We start from the raw sequence: 23,080 nt of genomic DNA on the forward strand, positions 1-23,080 counted from the left end.
TTTCTTGGCAATTTCTTACATGGAATAGCCTTAATTTCTCAGAACAAGAATAGACTGACGAGTTTCAGAAAAAAGTTCTTTGTATCTGGCCATTTTAAGCCTGTAATCAAACCCACAAATGCTGATGCCCCAGACACTCAACTAGTCTGAAGGCCAGTTTTTATTGCTTCTTTAAATCAGAACAACAGTTTTACGCTGTGCTAACATAATTGCAAAAAGGTTTTCTAATGATCAATTAGCCTTTTAAAATGATAAACTTGGATTAGCTAACACAACATGCCATTGGAACATAGGAGTGATGGTTGCTGATAATGGGCCTCTGGTTGCCTATGTAGATATTCCATAACAAATCAGCCGTTTTTAGCTACAATAGTCATTTACAATGTCTACACTATATTTCTGATCAATATGATGTTATATTAACAGACTTTTTTTTCTTCTTCAAAAACAAGGACATTTCTAAGTGACCCAAAACTTTTGAACTGTAGTGTATATTGTAATGGCCTTCATATGAGCATCATCACACTATGTGAGTATATTGTAGTGGTGTCCATCTTAACTGCTAACCATATGATATCAGCAGTCTTACATGCCAAAGCTGTATACTGAGGCAGAGATCGATCYATCAATACCACTCGGTCTTTAACTACAGGTCACCTTCACCACAAAAAATGCAGTGCCTCGCACAATACATACACAAGGACGCCATTATAAGATGAGTTTTCTTGGTCTATATCTCAGCTGGGCAAGTGATTCAGTCTAATATGATGGCCAAAGTGTAAAATAGACTTATCACAGTAAAAGTAAGGTGGCTTGGACCATTTGGTCAGACTTGTGTGGCTGTAGTCAGCTCATTCTTTACCAAAACACTGTACAGTCGCAAAATCAACACAAACAACAAATTCKCCCTCCTTTTGGTGCTGTTCTGTATCCACTCTGTACATCCACCATTTATAGGTGCATTTCCCATAGAAACCGCTACACTCTACAGTGTAGTGCAAAAGGCCATTGCAATGAAACCAGGAAAGAGGAGCAGCAGTCAATACCCAAACCTAACAACGAACCTGTGTATACAGTACGTGTGCCACAAAAGGGCTTTATTACAGACAGAAATACGCCTCAACACCCCCTAACACGATCCCGCAGGTGAAGAAGCCAGATGTGGAGGTCCTGGGCTGGCATGGTTACACGTGGTCTGCGGTTGAGGCCAGTTGGACGTACTGCCAAATTCTCAAAAACGATGTTGGAGGCGGCTTATGGTAGAGAAATGTACATTCAATTKTCTGGCAACAGCTCTGGTTGACATTCCTGCAGTCAGCATGCCAATTGCACGCTCCCTCAAAACTTGAGACATCTGTGGTATTGTGTTGTGTGACAAAACTGCACATTTTAGTGTGGCCTTTTATTGTCGCCAGCACAAGGTGCACTTGTGTAATSATCATGCTGTTTAATCAGCTTCTTGATATGCCACACCTGTCAGGTGGATGGATTATCTTGGCATAGGAGAAATGCTCACTAACATGGATGTAAACAAATTTGTGCTCAAAATTTGAGAGAAATAAGCTTTTTGTGTTTCTGGAACATTTCTGAGAACTTATTTCAGCTCATGAAACATGGGACCAACACTTTACATGTTGCATTTAAATTTTTGCTCAGTATATTTTTTCGAAAGTATCTGTATCTGATTACAATATACAGTTGAAGTCGGAAGTTTACATACACTTAGGTTGGAGTCATTAAAACTTGTTTTTCAATCCCTCCACAAATTTCTTGTTAACTTCTTTYGGGTAGGGGGCAGTATTTTCACGTCCGGATGAAAAGCGTGCCCAGAGTAGACTGCCTGCTACTCAGGCCCAGATCCTAGGATATGCATATTATTAGTGGATTTGGATAGAAACTTCAGAATGTGTTCTAAAACTGTTTGAATGATGTCTGTGAGTTGAAACAGAACTCATATGGCAGGCAAAAACCGGAGAAAAAAATCCAACCAGGAAGTGGGAAATCTGAGGTTGTAGGTTTTCAACTCTTTGCTTATCCAAGATACAGTGGAAATGGGGTCATGTTGCACTTCCCAAGGCTTCCACTAGATGTCAACAGTCTATAGAACCTTGTTTGATGCTTCTACTGTGAAGTGGGGCGAATGAGAGGGGATGAGTCAGAGGTCTGGCAGATGCTTTGAGCTCGTGACGCTCGTTCACGTGAGAGCGAGCTCTGTTCCATTTGCTTTTCCGAAGACAAAGGAATTCTCTCCGGTTGGAACATTATTGAAGATTTATGTTAAAAACATCCTAAAGATTGATTCTATACATCGTTTGACATGTTTCTACGGACTGTAACGGAACTTTTTGGACTTTTCGTCCGTACTTTCCACTGGACTTGCACACGCGTCGTGAGTTTAGATTGTGTACTGAACGCGCGAACAAAAGGAGGAATTTGGACATAAATGATGGACATTATCGAACAAAACAAACATTCATTGTGGAACTGGGATTCCTGGGAGTGCATTCTGATGAAGATCAAAGGTAAGTGAATATTTATAATGCTATTTCTGACTTATGACTCCAACATGGCGATATCTCTTTGGGTTGATTTGTCGTCTTAGCGCCGTACTCAGATCATTGCATGGTTTGCTTTTTCCGTAATAAAAAAAAAATAATCTGACCAGCGTTGCATTAAGGAGAGGTATTCTATAATTCCATGTGTATAACTTGTATTATCATCTACATTTATGATGAGTATTTCTGTTGAAACGATGTGGCTATGCAAAATCACTTGATGTTTTTGGAACTAGTGAATGTAACGTACCAATGTAAACTCAGATTTTTTTATATAATATTGAACTTTATCAAACAAAACATGCATGTATTGTGTAACATGAAGTCCTATGAGTGTCATCTGATGAAGATCATCAAAGGTTAGTGATTCATTTTATCTCTATTTCTGGTTTTTGTGAAGCTATATTTCGCTGGAAAAATGGCTGTGCTTATTGTGGTTTGGTGATGACCTAACATAATCGTTTGTAGTGCTTTCGCTGAAAAGCATATTTGAAATCGGACACTTTGGTGGGATTAACAACAAGATTACCTTTAAAATGATATAAAACACATGTATGTTTGAGGAATTTTAATTATGAGATTTCTGTTGTTTGAATTTGGCGCCCTGCACTTTCACTGGCTGTTGTCATATCGATCCCGTTAGCGGGATTGCAGCCATACGAAGTTAACGTAACGGAAGTTAATGTAATCCGTTACTCCCCAACCCTGCCTGTTTATAGGCCAAGCACTATAGTTTGTTGTGACAGTGTGTGGTAAATTGTGTCCGCTATCTAGTTATTTGTGACTGTTAGAGCTAGTATTTGAAGACTGTATGCAATTTAGGTAGTCTGTAGTTCATGTGAGTCTGTAGTTAAAAACATAAAAGTGTCTGATGTGTGTTGCTTCTGATTCAGGTTTAGTAAATGTAGTGAGATTGAAACTAAATTGACCAACCAGTTTGCCAGCCACCACAGACACTGAAAAGTCAAAGCAAAAACCTAGCCAGGTCACCTGCTGTTGTTAGCCATGCGACAATGGAAGAAACCATGCTCGCCACCAAATCAAATCTTCAGATAGATAACAGATCATCCTTATCCACCATACAATTTCTCAAGTGAAAAGATTCAATTCAGATGATATGATACGAGGAAGCAGCATTTTGATGCATGATAAGTCCACTGAACTCCGCTCTCTGTTTAGAAGCCAGGGAAACTGGTAACAGAGAGGGACTCTGGTTACTTGCTGCTAGACTGTTGCACACAATCTCTACTCTGACTTTCAGGAGAGAGAAAGAAGTAGCCTAACTTTGGTACTGTGACTGTGTGTGACCACAACAGTTTATATTAGATCACAGCGGTGGATTTTACTTGTGTCATTGTGCTGGTAGATTCAGGGGCATCATGGGACTGATCAAAATGGGGGGGGGTCACAAATATATTAGCTGGAACAGCAGACCACCTGCAGATCAGTGTGACAGCTCCTCAAAACGACTGTAGGGGGTGGGGTGGGGCAACTAGATTCAGGTGAGGGCTGATATTTGTAGGAGTGGGTGGTCAGTGGGCCAGAACATAATTATAAGAATTTATACACTGAAAATTGACCACAACTATGCCCAGACAGAGAATGTATTTGAAAATAAAAATCATTCCTTTATTACATTAAAGACACGATCACATATATATTTTTTATTCGTGGGAATACTTTAACGGATTTGCTAAATAAAAAATATATATAAACACGCATCCAAACACTGGTGATATATCAAACCTAAGACAGCATGTATGCTAGCCAAGGCTCTAAATGCATCCATATTGGTCGCATATACAGTGCATTTGGAAAGTATTTCCACATGTTGTTACCTTATTGCCTTATTCTAAAATGTATTAAATATTTTTTCCCCCTCAATCAATCTACACACAATACCCTACAATGACAATGCAAAAACAGGTTTTTAGAATATTTGCAAATGTATTTAAAAAATGTAAACGAAAAAAGAAAAAATGTCCATTTACATAAGTATTCAGACCCTTTAAATCAGTAATGTGTTGAAGCACCTTCGGCAGCAATTACAGCCTCGAGTCTTTTCGGGTATGACGCTACAAGCTTGCACATGTATTTGGGGAGTTACTCCCATTCTTCTCTGCAGATCCTCTCAAGACCTGTCAGGTTGGATGGGGAGCGTTGCGGCAGTTATTTTCAGGTCTCTCCAGAGATGTTCGATCGGGTCCAAGTCCGGGCTCTGGCTGGGCCACTCAAGGACATTCAGAGACTTGTCCCGAAGTCGCTACTGCATTGTCTTGACTGTTGGCTTAGGGTTGTTGTCCTGTTGTACCTCGACACAATCCTGTCTCAGAGTTCTACGGACAATTCCGTCGACCTCATGGCTTGGTTTTTGCTCTGACATGCACTGTCAACTGTGGGACCTTATATAGACAGGTGTGTGCCTTTCCAAATCATGACCAATCGATTGAATTTACCACAGGTGGACTCTAATCAATTTGTAGAAACATCTCCAGGATGATCAATGGAAACAGGATGCTCTGCAATGAGACTCAAAATTGAACTCCAAAGGGTCTGAATACTTATGTAAATAAGGTATACATTTACATTTGTAATCKATTTGCAAAAATTTCAGAAAACCTGTTTTCGCCTTATCATTATGGGGTATTGTGTGTAGATCGATTTTTTTGTTGTAGTAATCCTCATTAATTTTAGAATAAGGCTGTAACGTAACAAAATGTGGAAAAAGTGAATGGGTCTGAATATTTTCCGAATGAACTGTACTCCTAAATATTTTTGCTTTACGATCGAGAAGGGGGTAGCTGCAGCTCAATATGGTGACTTTGGGTGAGTGTGTGTCGAAAGGAAATAAGTGTGTGTGTGTAAAGGAGTGGGTGTTTCGAAAGGAACGTAGTGCGCGTGTGGAAAGGAGTGGATGTGTCGAATGTGCACTTCTACAGGTTAGATGGTTTTGATTGAGTTTTGTTTCTGTCTGTTTCTTGACACGTAACTACCGTACCGCGAGAGTTTGGACTTCTGTTTTGAAACTAGAGGATGAGTCTGAGTCGTATTTTAATGTTAGTTTACACAAATAATTGTAGATTTTCAGTTATCAAACTGTAGATTGTTTATTTTTTATAAAAGTACTGATGCTTGTACGAGTTGTGTATGTGTGTGTGTGTGTGTGTTTATTGTGACTGTCCGGGGCCTAAAATGAACACCTGTGTGTAGATTTTGGAATTTGCGGGTAAGATGATTTTTTTCACTAGACACGTTGGCGAGTGGTCAGGGCTCCACAGTGCGAGCATTTCACTCGCATTTGTTTTTTGCCGTTTTGTTTCATAGATGGTAAATTAATCCTATATAGCCTATTCCACCTCGCGCTGCAACACTGTCTGGCTGGGGACTGTGCGCACGTGAAGAGGTGAGTGAAAGATTCATTTCTAGAAGCGCTGCGCACAGGCAGAAAAGTTGGTCTAGTTTACTTGAAACWAAAGTTTACTGAAGTCAGCCAAGAAACACAAGTACGAAGTCTATTTACATTGTTTCGTTCACAAGCTAGGTTTTTTTCTATGTTTGAGTTTCAACTGCTAGGGAAGAGAAGAAAACGCTGCTACTAGTCAGACTATATCTCACAGCCACAAACACGACTCGAGCCGCATTACCATGGTAACCTCCGCCCTTAAAGAGGCAGTTGAACATTTTTGTCTCATCTGTGATATTTTGGTWAAAAGACTCAGGTCACAACTTTTTTTATTAAACAATATACCACATTACTTCTTACTASAAATACATTTATTGTTTTAGAAACATTACAAAGCATGCTTATTGTCTAAGGCTACCTGGAACATGTCCCAGTCCATGTGATCGAAGCAATCTTGAAGCGTGGAATCCGATTGGTCAGACCAGCGTTGGATAGACCTGAGCACGGGCGTTTCCTGTTTTACTTTCGGTCTATAGGCTGGACGCAACAAAATGGAGTCTTGGTCAGATTTGCCAAAGGGAGGGCGGGGGAGGGCTTTGTATGCATCGCAGAAGTTAGAGTAACAATGGTCGAGAACGCTACCAGCCCGTGTTGCGCATTCGATATGCTGATAGAATTTAGGAAGCCTTGTTCTCAGATTAGCTTTGTTAAAATCCCCAGCTACAATAAATGCAGTTTCAGGATGTATGGTTTTCAGTTTACATAGAGTCCAGTGAAGTTATTTCAGGGCCGTCAAGGTATCTGCTTGCGGGGGATATACACGGCTGTGACTATAAACGAAGAGAATTCTCTTGGTAGAAAATGCGGTCAGCWTTTGATGTCAGGTGAACAAAGGGACTTAAGTTCCTGTATGTTGTTAACCTCTTGACGTTAGGGGTCAGATTTTTTTAATATACTTTTTAAAATAATGTTCCCAAGGTAAACGGACTATTTCTCAGGTCCAGATCGTAGAATATACATATAATTTACAGATTAGGATAGAAAACACTCCAAAGTTTCCAAAACTGTCAAAATATTGTCTGTGAGTATAACAAAACTGATTCTGCAGGCGAAAACCTGAGAAAATCTAACCCGGAAGTGATTATTTAAAAATTATTTTTATTTTTATTTTTTAATTTTGTTTATAAATCTGTTTCCTGGCACGTCTTTCTTCCATTTAAAAGGGGTATCAACCAGATTCCTTTTCCAATGGCTTCCTCAGGCTGTGACCAGGCTTTAGACATAGTTTCAGGCTTTTATTTTGAAAAATCAGCGAGAAGTTGTCAGGTGTCCTTAGATTAGTTCCCCGGTGCGAGAGGGTAGCTCTCCATTTTCTTTTTCTCTCTTATTGAGTAGGTTACGGTCCGGTTGAAATATTATCGATTATGTTTGTTAAAAACAACCTGAAGATTGATTATAAAAAACATTTGACATGTTTCTACGACCATTACGGATACTTTTTGGAGTTTTCGTCGAACGGAACGAGGCTTTGGTTTTCTGAACATAACGCGCAACCCAAATGGCGTTTTTTTGTTATAAAAGTAATATTTATCGAACAAAAATAACATTTGTTGTGTAACTGGGAGTCTCGTGAGTGCAAACATCCGAAGATTATCAAAGGTAAGCGATTAATTTTATTGCTTTTCTGACTTTCGTGACCATGCTAATTTGGGGCTAGCTGTTCTAGCATTGATTGATACACTCACAAAAGCTTGGATTTCTTTCTCTGTAAAGCATATTTTCAAAATCTGACACGATAGGTGGATTAACAACAAGCTAAGCTGTGTTTTGGTGTATTTCACTTGTGATTGCATGATTATAAATATTTTTAGTAATATTTTGCGCCCTGCAATTCAGCGGTTGTTTAGGAAAATGATCCCGTAAAAGGGATCCGTAGCGCAGAGAAGTTAAGATCACACAATGAGTAGTTAATCACAAGGCATACACCCGCGCCCTCCTTCTTACCAGAGAGTTGTTTGTTACTGTCGACGCGATGCGTGAAGAAACCGGGTGGCTGTACCGACTCCGACAACATATCCCGAGTGAGCCACGTTTCCGTGAAACAGAGAATATTACAATCTCTAATGTCTCTCTGGAAGACCTTGTTGTCGAGAGATTGGACATTGGCGAGTAATATGCTCAGAAGCGGTATATGGTGTGCTCGCCCTCTCAGCCAGTTGACCAGTAGGCTGCTCCGTCTGCCTCTCCTGCGGCGACCACGTTGTTTTGGATCGGCCTCTGGGATAAGATCCCACGTCCAGGGTGGAGGTCCGAACAAAGGATCCGCTTCTGGAAAGTCGTWTTCCCGGTCGTGACGTTGGTATGTTGACGTCGCTTTTATATCCAATAGTTCTTCCCGGCTGTATGTAATAACACATGAGATTTTCTGGGCTAACAATGTAAGTAATAATACATTAAAAAAACTAAATTACTGCAGGGACCTAAAGGACCTYAAGAGAGGCGACCATCTCTGTCGGCGCCATTATTGGTGACAACATTTATGTATGCGCTGACTCGGTGAGCGAGTTTATTAGCAAGTGCATCGGTGATGTTGTACCCACTGTYKCTATTAAAACCTTCCCTAACCAGAAACCGTGGATTGATGGCAGCATTCGAGCAAAACTGAAAGCGCGAACCACCGCTTTTAATCATGGCAAGGCGACTGGAAACATGACCGAATACAAACAGTGTAGCTATTCCCTCRGCAAGGTAATCAAACAAGCAAAGTATCAGTAGAGAGACAAAGTAGAGTCGCAATTCAACGGCTCAAACACGAGACGTATGTGGCAGGGTCTACAGTCAACGGATTACAAAAAGAAAACAAGCCTCGTTGCGGACATTGACGTCTTGCTCCCAGACAAATTAAACAACTTCTTTGCTCGCTTTGAGGACAATACAGTGCCACAGCCCACTACCAAAGCCTGTGGGCTCCCGTTCACCATGGCCAACGTGAGCAAAACATTTAAACGTGTTAACCCTCCGCAAGGCTGCCGGCCCAGACGGCATCCCTAGCCGCGTCCACAGAGCATGCGGAGACTAGCTGGCTGGTGTGTTAACGGACATATTCAATCAATCCCTATCCCAGTCTGCTGTGGCCACATGCTTCAAGATGGCCACCATTGTTCCTGTTCCCAAGAAAGCGAAGGTAACTGAACTAAATGACTATCGCCCCGTAGCACTCACTTCTGTCATGAAGTGCTTTGAGAGACTAGTTAGGGATCATATCAACGCCACCCTACCGGATACCCTAGACCCACTCCAATTTGCTTACTGCCCCAATAGGTCCACAGACGACGCAATCGCCATTGCACTGCACACTGCCTTATCCCACCTGGACAAGAGGAATACCTATGAAAGAATGCTGTTCATTGACTTGGGTCTCGAGACCCTGGATCTCGACCTCGCCCTGTGCAACTGGGTCCTGGATTTTCTGACGGGCCACCCCCAGGTGGTGAGGGTAGGAAACAACATCTCCACCCCGCTGATCTTCAACACCGGGGCCTCACAAGGGTYCGTTCTCAGCCCTCTCCTGTACTCCCTGTTCACCCATGACTGCGGCCATGCACGCCTCAACTCAAATCATCAAGTTTGCAGATGACACTACAGTGGTAGGCTTGATTACCAACAACGACGAGACGGCCTACAGGGAGGAGGTGAGGGCCCTCGGAGTGTGYTGTCAGGAAAATAACCTCTCACTCAACGTCAACAAAACAAAGGAGATGATCGTGGACTTCAGGAAACAGCAGAGGGAGCATCCCCCCATCCACATCGACGGGACAGTAGTGGAGAAGGTGGAAAGTTAAGTTCCTTGGCGTACACATTACGGACAAACTGAAAATGGTCCACCCACACAGATAGCGTGATGAAGAAATTTGGCTTGTCACCCAAAACTCTGAAACTTTCACAGATGCACAATCGAGAGCTTATTGTCGGGCTGTATCACTGCCTGGTACGGCAACTGCRCCGCCCACAACCGCAAGGCTCTCCAGAGGGTAGTGAGGTCTGCACAACGCATCGCCAGGGGCAAACTACRTGCCCTCCAGGACACCTACAGCACCCGATGTCACAGAAAGGACAAAAAGATCATCAAGGACAACAACCACCCGAGCCACTGCCTGTTCACCCCACTATCATCCAGAAGGCGAGGTCAGTACAGGTGCATCAGAGCTGGGACCGAGAGACAGTTAAACAGCCATCACTAACAGAGTGGCTGCTGCCAACACACAGACTCAAATCTCTTGCCACTTTAATAAATGTAATAAATGGATTTAATAAAAGGTATCACTAGTCACTTTAAATAACGGCACTTTAATAATGTCTACATAGCCTACATTACTCATCTCAAATGTATATACTGGATTCTATACCATCTTCTGCATCTTGCCTATGCCGCACGGCCATCGCTCATCCCTATATTTACATATACACACAAATGTAAAGGGATGAATATGTACAAGGTAGTCGTTGTGAATTTGTTAGATTACTTGTTAGATATTACTCGGGAACTAGAAGCACAAGCATTTCGCTACACTCGCATTATCATTTGCTAACCATGTGTATATGACCAATACAATTTGACTTGATTCGTCCGTTTGTGTTTTGTTGGTGTCATTTTTGCCGGGAAAAAATATTTTGGCTGGTAATCTGAGTGGCTGGTAGATTTTTWAAATCTACCTCCCACAGTAGCTGATGGACCAAAAAGTTAATTTTAGGCCCCGTCACTATCACGCTGATATTAGCTACTAGGTAGCTACTTTCCACGCCGTTGCGGGAAGCGGGAACTAAGGACACCATGTCCCGGTGTTGACGCCGTTCATCCCCTTGATACATACTTAAACTGTTTATATGTATCAAGGTGACATCTAGATGGTTATTAATATCAGTTACTTCTTGTGTAGCTATCCTACTTGAATTAAAATCATTGGAAGGAAAATAATTGCCACGTTAGCTACCGCCGGCGACACCCTGATACAGCTGCCCCGACCTCAGGTTGGCAGGCACCTTGATACGGGTGCACTGGTCATCGGCTAATTGCGTCGTCGTGCACCCCAATCAGCCACGCAAAACGGTCTTGAGTGGCAACAAATCTTCCCAAATTAGCCAATTTGCTTTCCACACACCCACTCCTTTTGACATACCTACTCGCCATATTGGGCTGCAGTTACCCCATACTTACTGTGACCTGGAATTTTTATTTGGGAGCATCTTGCAACTATTGAAATATACAGTGAACACATGTCCATTGGCATCACGGCTGTACCATTACTACAGGGAAAATGGCTTGTATTTAGCCCTAACAGTTAAAAAGATATTACCCATATTACCAGCCCAATGTTTATTTCTTCTTATTGCAGGGGGATTGGGGAGCTGCATTTTACATACATAAACCATGTTGCGGGCCGTTCTAAAACTMCTTGCGGGCCATTTGTTTACACCTTGTGCAGTCATGTTACCTCCTTAGCTAGCCACCTGGTAACTTTACTAGTAAACTATATCCGAACATTTGAGGCCACAGAAAGACGGATAATATTCCACAAATGACTTGGTATTTGTGTCAACATTTTGGCTTTTTATAATACACAAATGTATTTACATTGTTACATAGTTTCTAGGGCACAACATCTGCTTCAGACGTAGCTCGAATACATAAAGGCCCAATACAGGGTATGTCTCAAAATATTTTCTGGTGRTCCTAACTTTTAAAAGTCGGGAGCACCAGAGCTACAAATGAAATATGTTAATTTAGAGCCCCCGATGCTAGCATCTCTATTCCTTAGCGTGTGGAAATGCTACATTCACCCTGCTCAATGTCACCTGACCGAGCAGGAGAGAGATGGAGACAGAGACTGAGAGAACTACCTGCAATGGCAGGAGGGTTCTTAAAGCTCACTGTAGAAAAAAATGATCCATTCATCTATCTATCTATAAAACATGTCACGTGGAATGCACGCACACATAACATGCACACAGAGAGTCAGTAATTGTGTCTATTTCAGGATAGCTAGCCAAGCCATTACATTTAGAGAGGTGAGAAGAGAATAAAATGCATCACAGAATAAATCGGATAAATCTGGGATAAACATGGAGGCGTGCAGGAAGACTATTGTGGATTAAAAAAAATMGAAAAAAAGGAGGGGAGGGAAGGAAGGTGTTGGAAGGGATTGAGAGGGAGAGAGATGGATTTTTGCATCACAACCAGCTATCATAGACCCTTTATGCAAAATGGTAGATCCCAGCTTTCTTGCCGAGCAATCTGTCACCAGGAAACAAGGAAAACAACACGAACGACAGAGAAAGGGGAAAAAGAGAGGGATGGAAAGAGAATGAAGCGAGCAGCCCAGAATGAAGCGAACAGACACCGTAACACCAGACAACACACAACACACAGAGAGAAAGATAGATGAGGCTGGAGGATGGCGATACGGTACTTACATGAGGACTCTGTGCCAAACATGGCTGGGCCGGGCGCTGCGATGGAGATAGAGGGAGAGAGGGAAGAGGGAGGGAGAGAGAGAGAGAGAGGGAGGGGGGTTGATGAGCAGGCAGCTACACAGCGGGGGTCATCAAAGCACACAATGCAGCCAGCCGGCCTGCCCTGGCTTTCAGATGCTCTGCTCGCTCGCAAGCTTCGCGCTCCGCTCCTGTAGCCGTTAAACGGCCTTCCTCCACACACACAGCTCCCAAAAGACACACGGTCCAGCCGCTGAACAGGGGCCTCAAGAGAGGGGAAAAAAACCCTCCAACAATAGAAATCCTTCTCCACAGAAAACATGCGTGTTTAAATCCAGACAGATAAGGAGCTGCCTGCCTGCTGCAGCTAGCTCTTCCTTTCCTCTCCTCCTCTTGTTGTCTCCTACTATCCTCCGTTTCTCTATCTCTCGTTGTATATGTCCACGCAGCCGAGAACGAGAGGCGGGCTGTCCCGGGTAAAAAAGCTGAAAGCAAATACTGCAATCCTGTAGGCAGCCTGGTGGGTAATTCTATATCTATGCAAACAGTGAGTGATGTCAGGAACCCTGACAAACACTGGTCGCGTTCCCCTGCTCAGACGTTGCATGCATCAACCAATAGTTGCGTGCCACGTCATCAACTGCGTTGTCAGGTACCAGATTGCTATAACCTAACGTAGAAGGCGAAAAAAGACGCCTGAGCAGAGGAATCGGAAGTTAGGTTAAAAATACTGTATTCCTGAAAACCGGCAACATCCGCTTTCTTCCAACGCTGCCAAGGGTGAGATTGCTATGACATATGATGTTAGCTGATACTTAAAAATACCTATCCAGGCGTTATAAGACCTGGCATGGGTAAGCAATGCCTGGGCAGAGAAATGCGCCCACTGACTGCTGCTGGAGAGAGGGCGAAGGGGAGGGAGGGAGGGGGGCACGCAAGTGGTACTGGGAAAAGACCAATCATATGGGGTTGTCTAGTATGGTCCCCCCCAAAAAACCTGCTGTCAAACACACACACATCCCCCACCGGAGGAGCGGTAGGCTAAGTAGGCTAAGGGGAATAGGGGCAGGTCCATAAATTGAAATGAATAAGAACCATTACTCTGGAGACAGCTGTGTGCATACCTGCCTGTGCAGCGGCTAGACTAATGAACACATACACCAGGTGAATTCACCTACCTACAGTACAGGGAATTATCTAACCACATTCAACCATATAAGCTACCAAAAATATTAGGTATATAATATATATATGTGTGTGTGTGTGGGTTGTAATTACATTAACATTCAGCAAAACGCAATGGTAAGCAAACAAAATCAGGCACGCGTCGAACTGAAACATCTTTTAATTTGAATGATGACACTGATTGAGCATGATACCCACAGTCTGGTAAGAGCACGTGATTATTAACTCAGTATTATCTCTAACCTATTGCATGAATCTGCATGTTGTACACATGAATGCATAGTCGTAGATTAGAGCTAGAATATCATTATCAGAATGCATACGTAGGTGATTATGTGATTAGGAGACCACGAGTATGTGTGTATTCTGGGCGGCTATGCTGAGTGTTTATGTAATAATCAAGGGTGTTCATGATGAGTGCGTGTGTCAGGGTTTCCGTTAGCCAGCAATTGCCGGCTTTGGTCGATAAAAAAAAKAACTAAAAGCCGATGAATAAAAGAGTTGCCAAAATGACCGGGTGAAAAACAAAAAAATCCCATTGCAAAATAATGCTTTTTATTCATTGATTGAAATACCAGTGGATGTAAATTCATTTGACCATCGTGGTTATCGGTCTATAGTTTAATGTGCATAATTTAGTGGAATTAAATTGGCTTGTGTGTATTTTCATTAGTCATCATGCATTTTTATTGCGCAACAATTCTAAATGCCATTGCGTGTTAAAAACTGTATACTATTAAAAAGAGCTAATATTTTGTGTGTGTGTGTTAGCACTGGGCCTATATGTAAGACTTGCTGTCATGTCAGACAGCCCAAACTGTCATTTGAATAAAGGACTGGAGTGTGATAGCAGCATTAGGATTAAGCCTAGTTCTGTGACTGAGAAAGAAAGGGCGAAGGAGAGAGAGGGAGGGAGAAAGAGGGAGTCTTGACTAAGGCCTCTTCTCCTTTGTCCCTCACACATGGTGGCTCCCTCTCTTCCCTCGCCAAAACCCAACGTCTTTGTCCTTCAAGCGGAGACAGGACCGGCCCACCTTCACCCATCCCTCCCTCCCTCCCTCCCTCATCCTTCTACCTCTTCTATCCCGCCATCCCTCCCCTTCTACTAAAGACGTCGCCATGTTAATTACACAAGGGTCTCTGAAACACCGCACCGGGGGAGAGGAGGAGGGGAAGATAAGAGGGGGAAGGGAGGAGGAGGGATGTTCTGTACAAGGATTAGCTTTAATAAAAACAATCCCCATCTGTAATCATGGGCATCCTAATCTGCTCAAATGTCAGCTTTCCCTAATATTTCATCTAACTGGAGCTCCCATAATCTGATCTAGAATCAGTATTTATGAGTGGGTTCATAATTAGGGCTAGGGTAAGCAAGGCATGAACCCCACATTACTATCTATAACGTCAGACGTACTATCATCCTCTAAAACACTCAACTGATCTAAGACTAAGGCTGTGACGATACTACTATAGCAATATTTTTCCCAAGCCAAAAATGAAAACACGAAGCAGATTCAACTCTTTGGTCTTTAAAAAAAACCCGCTGTATGTCAACTATTGCGCTATAACTTGGAAAATAAATATATGTGACAACACTATGACGTTTGTTTCTAACAATAGGGTTGTTTTTCTAAAAAAGTTKAATTCGCTTTGTTTCCTTGCCACGATACTAAGGGGTATCGGGATACTGGTATCGTCCCAGCCCTATTTAGGACCTGTGCTTAGAGACAACGCTGTCAATATTCAACAAGGTGAACCAAGAGGAAGAAAAAAAAGGCCTTGGGCACTGCTGGCCTAGAACAAGTCCAAGACCTGATTCAATATGAAATCATTCGTTTTTTTACACAAAAGTATTCAACAGAATGGAAACAAGTGCTAAGGGGCCTTGTCCTTTTCTATGGCGAGCGGAAGAGCTGTGAGAGAATAGCTGCCGCCTTCAGTAAAGCAGAGAAAGCCCATAACGTCCTCAATCATCATCGGTTCAGATTCAGAACAGGATAGCTATTTGAGTTGAGCATTGCCAATTTGCACACTCTCTGGCCTCTCGTTGCCTTGACGACCTTCAGGACGCAGGGCCTTTGTCATGGCGACCACAAGGGCCAGGTGAGGTGGATGGGGGATGAGGGACTAGTTATAATCGCAGCAAGACAGCCATCAATAAGTGGCTAATAAGTCTGGCTGCACATCTGACTGGCTGACTTACTGTTATTGATGGCTGGCTTACTTACTAAATACTTACTAAAATACTTACTTACTAAATTGAGAAATGATGTGACTAAACTGAACAAAATMAAAACTATATTATGAAGTCAAGATCAATGATATAAAGAATGATGGGAAAAAAAACTTGAGTACTTTAAATGAAATGGGCAGAAAGACAAATTCAACTCCATCGTTCATTGAATCAGATGGTTTATTTATCACAAAACCATTTGACGTTAATTATTTTAATGATTACTTCATTGGCAAAGTGGGCAAACAGACAGGAAATGCCAACAATGAGCAGTGAGCCATCGTATTCATGCATTAAAAAACCTAATGAAAGAAAAGCAAGTTTGAATTTTGTAAAGTTAGTGTGGGAGAGGTGGGAAAACTAGTGTTATCGATCAATAAATGACAAAACTCATGGCATGGACAACTTAGACGGAAAGTTACTGAGGATGGTAGCTCACTCCTATCCGTCATATCTTTAATCTGAGCCTAGAGGAAAGTCTTTGTCCTCAGGCCTGGAGGGAAGCCAAAGTCATTCCGCTACCCAAGAGTGGCAAAGCGACCTTTACTGGTTCTAACAGCAGACCTATCAGCTTGTTGCCAGCTCTTAGCAAACTGTTCTGTTTGCCCAAATACAACACTATTTCTCTTTAAACAAATTCACAGACTTTCAGCATGCTTATAGAGAAGGGCACTCACCATGTACTGCACTGACACAAATGACTGATGATTGGTTGAAACAAATTGATAATAAGGTGATTGTGGGAGCTGTACTGTTAGATTTCAGTGCAGSCTGTGATATTGACCATAACCTGTTATTGAGAAAACATATGTTTTTTTGTGGATTTTCAACCTCTGCCATATCTTGGATTCAGAGCTATCTAATTGAACTCCAAATGTCCTTTAATGGAAGCCTCTAATGTTAAACATGTAGGGTGTGCTGTACCGCATGGCAACTCTCTAGGCCCTCTACTCTTTTCTATTTTTACCAATGACCTGCCGCTGGCATTAAACAAAGCCTGTGTGTCCATGTATGCTGATGATTCAACCATATATGTGTCAGCAACCACAGCTAATGAAGTCACTGAAACCCTTAACAAAGAGTTGCAGTCTGTTTTGGAATGGGTGGCCAGTAAAAAAAACTGGTCCTGAACATCTCTAAAACTAAGAACATTGTATTTGGTACAAATCATTCCCTAAGCTCTAGCCCTCAGCTGAATCTGGTAATGAATGGTGTGGTTGTTGAACAAGTTGAGGAAACTCAATTACTTGGCATTACCTTAGATTGTAAACTGTCATGGTCAAAACATCTAGATTCAATGGTTGTAAAGATGGGTAGAGGTCWGTCCATAATAAAGAAAAGCTCAGCTTTTTTGACACCACACTCCAAAAAGCAAGTCCCAAAGGCTCTAGTTTAGTCTTATCTTGATTATTGTAGTCATGTGGTCAAGTGCTGCAAAGAAAGACCTAGTTAACCCATAACAATCTAAGCCGGGATATAGGAAAGATCAGGAAATATATATTTTGACATGTATTTAACCTTTATTTTTGTTACTAAACAGTCTAAGCCCTGTCTAAGCAGGGGAAGGGGTTTCTAATAAGCTATATGGAATTGTTATAAGAAGGTCATACCAACGACCACTTTGCTATTGATTGAAGTATAAAAAAATATTTTTTGTTGTTGATAAAAATATTTATTTGGCCTTACTACTATTAGCCCATACAAACGCATAGAATAACAGATTCTCTAAATGGAACAACAGTTAGTCCCCCCCCCCCAAAAAAAATCTAAAGAAATTTAGTTTGAAAGTATACAATGGGTGGGTCTAATCCTGAATGATGATTGGTTAAAACCGCATTCCAGCCGGTGTCTATTCCACATGTTACCACTGGCTAAATCTGACGTTAAATTGCCTGTTTAACTCTGTTCCATCTGACTGCGCAATCCACTGTCTCATCTGCCCAGCCAGGTACTTTATCAACTTGATCCCCACTATAAAAAGCATCTAGATTCTAGATATTATCTCACATTTCTTTTAGACTAACATTTAATTTTCAACAGCGGAGATTTGTATAAACCTTGCGGTCTGTCTCTCCGACATTTGCAACATTGTTTCAATATTCAAATTCGATCTCCAGCTGTCCCATAGTAATGAACGTGTCAGGAGTCGGGATGTGACAGGCAAGTAGCGTTTCTCAGCCAATCGAAATCATGAATCAGCTGGCATCGTTTTTCTGGACAAAATAAAAAAATGTAAATTGACAAAAGGTCAAACGAAACGAAGTGCAGCTAYTTTGCAGTCTTTCCATCTTCAGTTTGWAGTGATTGTGTTACTGTAGCTGTGTTGTTYYCTAGCTCCTCTGAACAACAGTGTCCTGARGAGYYAGCACATTTTCTATGCCAGGCAAAATTGCACCTCATTAGCTCATTGTTATGTATGTAACCAAATAAATGTCACTAGAAAACAGCTTAAACAAATGCAAATATGGCTACTTTGCTGTTATTCTGGCTGCACTTTTTGATGTGACTGTAAGTTAGCCGTAGTTGGCTAGCTAGCAAGCAAGGGATAAGAACGTTGCCAGCCAGTATGGCAATGGAACATTTAGAARGAAAGACTGGGTTGRGTCTCTAGCAACCGAACCGATAGAACGAACGACCAGCCGYCTTGGGTAGCAACCCTAGATTTGTATTGGGACTATATCTTGTGAAAGGATGAAATAGTATGAACAAATTCATCAAAATAACGTTTTTAATGAAAATATGTCAAATCATTATTTGAATATATTTGTAAACCGTTGTATATAAGTGATAATGCCTTCATTTACATTTAAGTCATTTAGCTGACGCTCTTATCCAGAGCGACTTACAAATTGGAAAGTTCATACATATTCATCCTGGTCCCCCCGTGGGGAATGAACCCACAACCCTGGCGTTGCAAGCGCCATGCTCTACCAACTGAGCCACACGGGACTTCAAAGACGGTGTTTGTAGGAAATATTGAAACGGGTATATTAACAACACCTGTGCCTATATATCCTCCAAACACCGGCTTCGAGGGCATTCTCACTTAAGTGTCTGCCCTATATCTGACAGATAACTAATATTTCCAGATATTTCTTATTTATTTTGACATGCATTTAACCCCTTTGTTTAGTGACAAAAATGTCTCCATATATACTTCCATAAATGTTTTCAACAGGTACTGGGGGAACTTCAGACGAGTCTTGCGAGGCCTGTGGGCATCCTAGAGCAAAACAAATGACAAAACGACCAACATTTACACAGAGGGGTCATATTAGCGTGTAGCCCAAACTGTTCGGACGCTATAGACAAACGTTGGCAGATCGGCTGTCCCGACTTCAGACGAGTCGCAAGACGCTTGTGTTGGTCGTAGTGCAAAACGGAGAACACCCTCGTGTTAGTGAGAGTCTTATCTTTCTTTAATAGTTTGTAGGCAAAACCGTTTGGATGCTAGATATGATTTTGTGAGAAAAKTGTTTGTCTCATGGTCTGACAAATACCGCTCTAGCTCTGTCACCTGTCACCGCAGATGCAGAAGTGTTACATATGCAGATGCGGTGGATTGAGAAGCATCCAGAACAACTTCTCTAGTTTAAAATGATGGATTTTGCTGGGGATTTCTGTATTATGCTAATTGTGGGGGCGCGGACATCGACCTTAGAGGATTAAGGTGCGGCTGGCCCAGAACAGAGTAGCACATCTTGCTCTTCATTGTAATCAGAGGGCTAATATAAAAACTATGCATGCCAGTCTCTCTTTGATAAGAGTTAAGGAGAGACTGACTGCATCCCTTATTTTTTTATAAGAAACATTGTGTTAAATCCTAAATGGTTTGCATAGTCATCTCACACAAAGCTTTGACAGACACACTTAACCCACCAGACATGCCACCAGGGATCTTTTCACAGTCCCCGGGTCCAGAACAAATTCAAGAAAGCGTACAGCATTATTRAGATCCATTATTGCATGGAACTCCCTTCAGTTGATTTGAGCAATATGAGATTGAAAACCTGGTTTCAAAAAACAGACAAAGTAAATCCTAACGGCACAACGCCTCTCCCCTATTTTACCTAGATATTTTGTGTAAGTATTGATATATAGGCTGTGTGTGCAGTTTTTTTTAATTTATGTAGTTCTGTCCTTGAGCTGGTCTTCTCGATTAATGTTCTGTATTATGTCATGTTTCATGTTTTGTGTGGACCCCAGGAAGAGTAGCTGCCGCTTTCGCAACACCTAAAATGAGGATCCTAATAAAATACCAATTGTGTTTGTATCTCCCGGGTGGCGCAGTGGTCTAGGGCACTGCATCGCAGTGCTAGCTGCGCCACCAGAGTCTCTGGGTTCACGCCCAGGCTGGGCTGGGTTCGCGCCCAGGCTCAGTCGCAGCCGGCCGCAACCGGGAGATCCGTCGGGTGACGCACAATTGGCATAGCGTCGTCCGGGTTAGGGAGGGTTTGGCCGGTAGGGATATCCTTGTCTCAGTATGTAAAAAATGTAATAAAAATGTATGCACTCTACTGTAAGTCGCTCTGGATAAGAGCGTCTGCTCTTGGCCGGTAGGGATATCCTTGTCTCAGTATGTAAAAATGTAATAAAATGTATGCACTCTACTGTAAGTCGCTCTGGATAAGAGRGTCTYCTAAATGACTAAAATGTAAATGTAATACCATATACCAACTTCGGAAATAGCCATCCCTGTCCGCCTGAATCTCTCTAGTGACCAATCATGATCAGAACAATGCTGCTATTTCCAGGTCTCTCCAGAGCTGTTCAGTCAGGTTCAAGTCCGGGCTTTGGCTGGGCCACGGAAGTTGAACCTTCGCCCCAGTCTGAGGTCCTGAGCGCTCTGGAGCAGGTTTTCATGAAGGATCTCTATCAAGGATCTCTATCTATTGTTTGTCCAAACAGCGGTTGGGAATGGGAGCCATCTTGTTGTCCTCCYGTCCTGGGTAAGACCAACATTGACTCTTGACAATTGTAACTTAGCGTCCTTGTTTGGCGGCTTGCGTTTCAACAGTTTGAGTCTGAGGCCACTATTTGCACTACCAGTTTTATAATAGTTCTTAATTCTGTGAATACTTGCATTTCCTGTGTATTAGCATTATCAAGTATAATATCGCTGCGTAGATTTCAATATGTTCACTATAAAGGTTCCTTTGAGTTTGAGCGATGCAAAAACTGACAGCAGCTCTTTTCGGAATCTTAAATGGACTCGGTATAGCACGGTATGACTTTTCGGGATAACCAAGGGGTTGTAGACGGGAAGAAAACAGTGCTTTGAATACCTGTCCTGACTCGTGAGCGTGTAAAGCAGCACAAGCCTCAATGCCCTGTTGACTGAATCTAGTCTACCCTGCACTGTCTGGTGTCAAGCGCACAATGCCCCATCAAAAGATGCAAAGACTGTGTCCCAACTTTCTCTTGTGTAACACGAAATCCCTAACAGACAAGGTAGATGAGCTTTACTCTGTGACTCAGGCTAACGAGACTGCATTTGTAGCTGTGACCGAGTCCTGGTTAACCTCTCTAGACTAGGGGGCGGTATTTTCACGTCCGGATGAAAAGCGTGCCCGAAGTAAACTGCCTGCTACTCAGGGCCAGAAGCTAGGATATGCATATTATTAGTAGATTTGGATAGAAAACACTGATGTCTGTGAGAATAACAGAACTTATTTGGCAGGCGAAACCCAGAGGACAAACCAACCAGGATTTTCTTTTTTTGAGGTCACTCTCTTTTCAATGGGTTTTCAATGGGAATCTAGAATTCTAAGGCAGTTGCTTGCAGTTCCTATCGCTTCCACTGGATGTCAACAGTCTTTAGAAATTGGTTGATGTTTTTCCTTTGAGAAATGAAGTAGCCCTGTTCAGAACGAGGGTCGAGTGAAGTATACTGTTGTGGTTGGGGCGCGTGACCTGAAAGCTCGCTCCACTTWGTTTTTATCTGCTATCGAACGCAGTCTATCCCYTCTTAAATTMTATTGATTATTTGCGTTAAAAAATACCTAAAGTTTTATTAGGAAAGTTGTTTAAAATGTTTGGACAAAGATTACAGTTAACTTATTAGATATTTTGTAGTCATGTTGTGCGAGTTGGAACCGGTGTTTTCCTGGATCTGGAGATATAACGGCAGAATTAATTGAACAAAAGGACCATTTGTGATGTTTATGGGACTTATTGGAGTGCCAACAAAAGAAGATCTTCAAAGGTAAGGCATGAATTATATCGTTATTTCTGAGTTTTGTGTCACGCCTGGCGGGATGAAATGTGATTTTTTTTAAATTATTATTATTATATATATTTTTTAAACCCCCTTTTTCTCCCCAATTTCGTGGTATCCAATTGTTAGTAGTTACTATCTTGTCTCATCGCTCCAACTCCCGTACGGGCTCGGYAGAGACGAAGGTCGAAAGCCGTGCGTCCTCAAAAACACAACCCAACCAGCCGCACTGCTTCTTTACACAGCGTGCATCCAACCCGGAAGCCAGCCGCACCAATGTGTCGGAGGAAACACCGTGCACTGCGCCCGGCCCGCCACAGGAGTCGCTGGTGCGCGATGAGACAAGGATGTCCCTACCGTAAGGCGCTACAGAGGGTATCACTGGGGCCAAGCTTCCTGCCATCCAGGACCTATATACTAGGCAGTGTCAGAGGAAGGCCCACACCAGTCACAGACTGTTCTCTCGGGTAAAACGCACAGCAAGCGGTACCGGAGCACCAAGTCTAGGTKCAAAAGGCTCCTTAACAGCTTCTACCCKAAAGCCATAAGACGGCTGAACAATTAATCAAATGGCCATCTGGACTATATGCATGAACCCCTTCCCCACCCTTTGTTTTTACACTGCTGCTACTTGCAGTTTATTATCTATGCATAGTCACTTTAACCCTACCTACATGTACAAATTACCTCAACTAACTTGTACACCCGCACATTGACTCGGTATCGGTACCCCCTGTATATAGCATCATTGTTATTTTATTGTGTTACTTATTTTTTTGTTTCAGTGTTTTTATTTTAGATTTTTTAAAACTTTTGTTTATTTAGTAAATATTTTTGTAACTATTTTATTAACCGCATTGTTYGTTAAGGGCTTGTAGGTAAGCATTTCACAGTAAGGTCTACTCACAGTAAGGTCTACTACACCTGTTGTATTCGGCACATGTGACAAATAAAATTTGACTTCATTTGTGCACTCAGTTTGGACTAAAACAAGTGGT

The 23,080-nt window shown here is 42.2% G+C and overlaps 1 protein-coding gene across 8 annotated transcripts in view; it reads right to left on the reverse strand.

The window, feature by feature from the left end:
* The window catches only part of LOC111952480 (suppressor of tumorigenicity 7 protein homolog), a 71,441-nt gene that overhangs the window by 27,851 nt on the left and 20,510 nt on the right, over positions 1-23,080 (reverse strand). For 4 of the 8 annotated variants that reach the window (XM_023971176.2, XM_023971177.2, XM_023971178.2 and 1 more), the window contains exon 2: positions 12,430-12,465. The exons of 3 other annotated variants lie outside the window; for them this stretch is intronic. In XM_023971176.2, coding sequence (XP_023826944.2) covers positions 12,430-12,465 — 36 coding nt within the window. Of the gene's footprint in view, positions 1-12,429; positions 12,713-23,080 lie in introns of all 8 variants that reach the window. One more of the 8 variants, XM_070435310.1, reaches the window with a different exon arrangement.

This window comes from Salvelinus sp. IW2-2015, linkage group LG26 (genome assembly GCF_002910315.2).
Source record: "Salvelinus sp. IW2-2015 linkage group LG26, ASM291031v2, whole genome shotgun sequence".
Lineage (NCBI taxonomy): Eukaryota > Metazoa > Chordata > Actinopteri > Salmoniformes > Salmonidae > Salvelinus > Salvelinus sp. IW2-2015.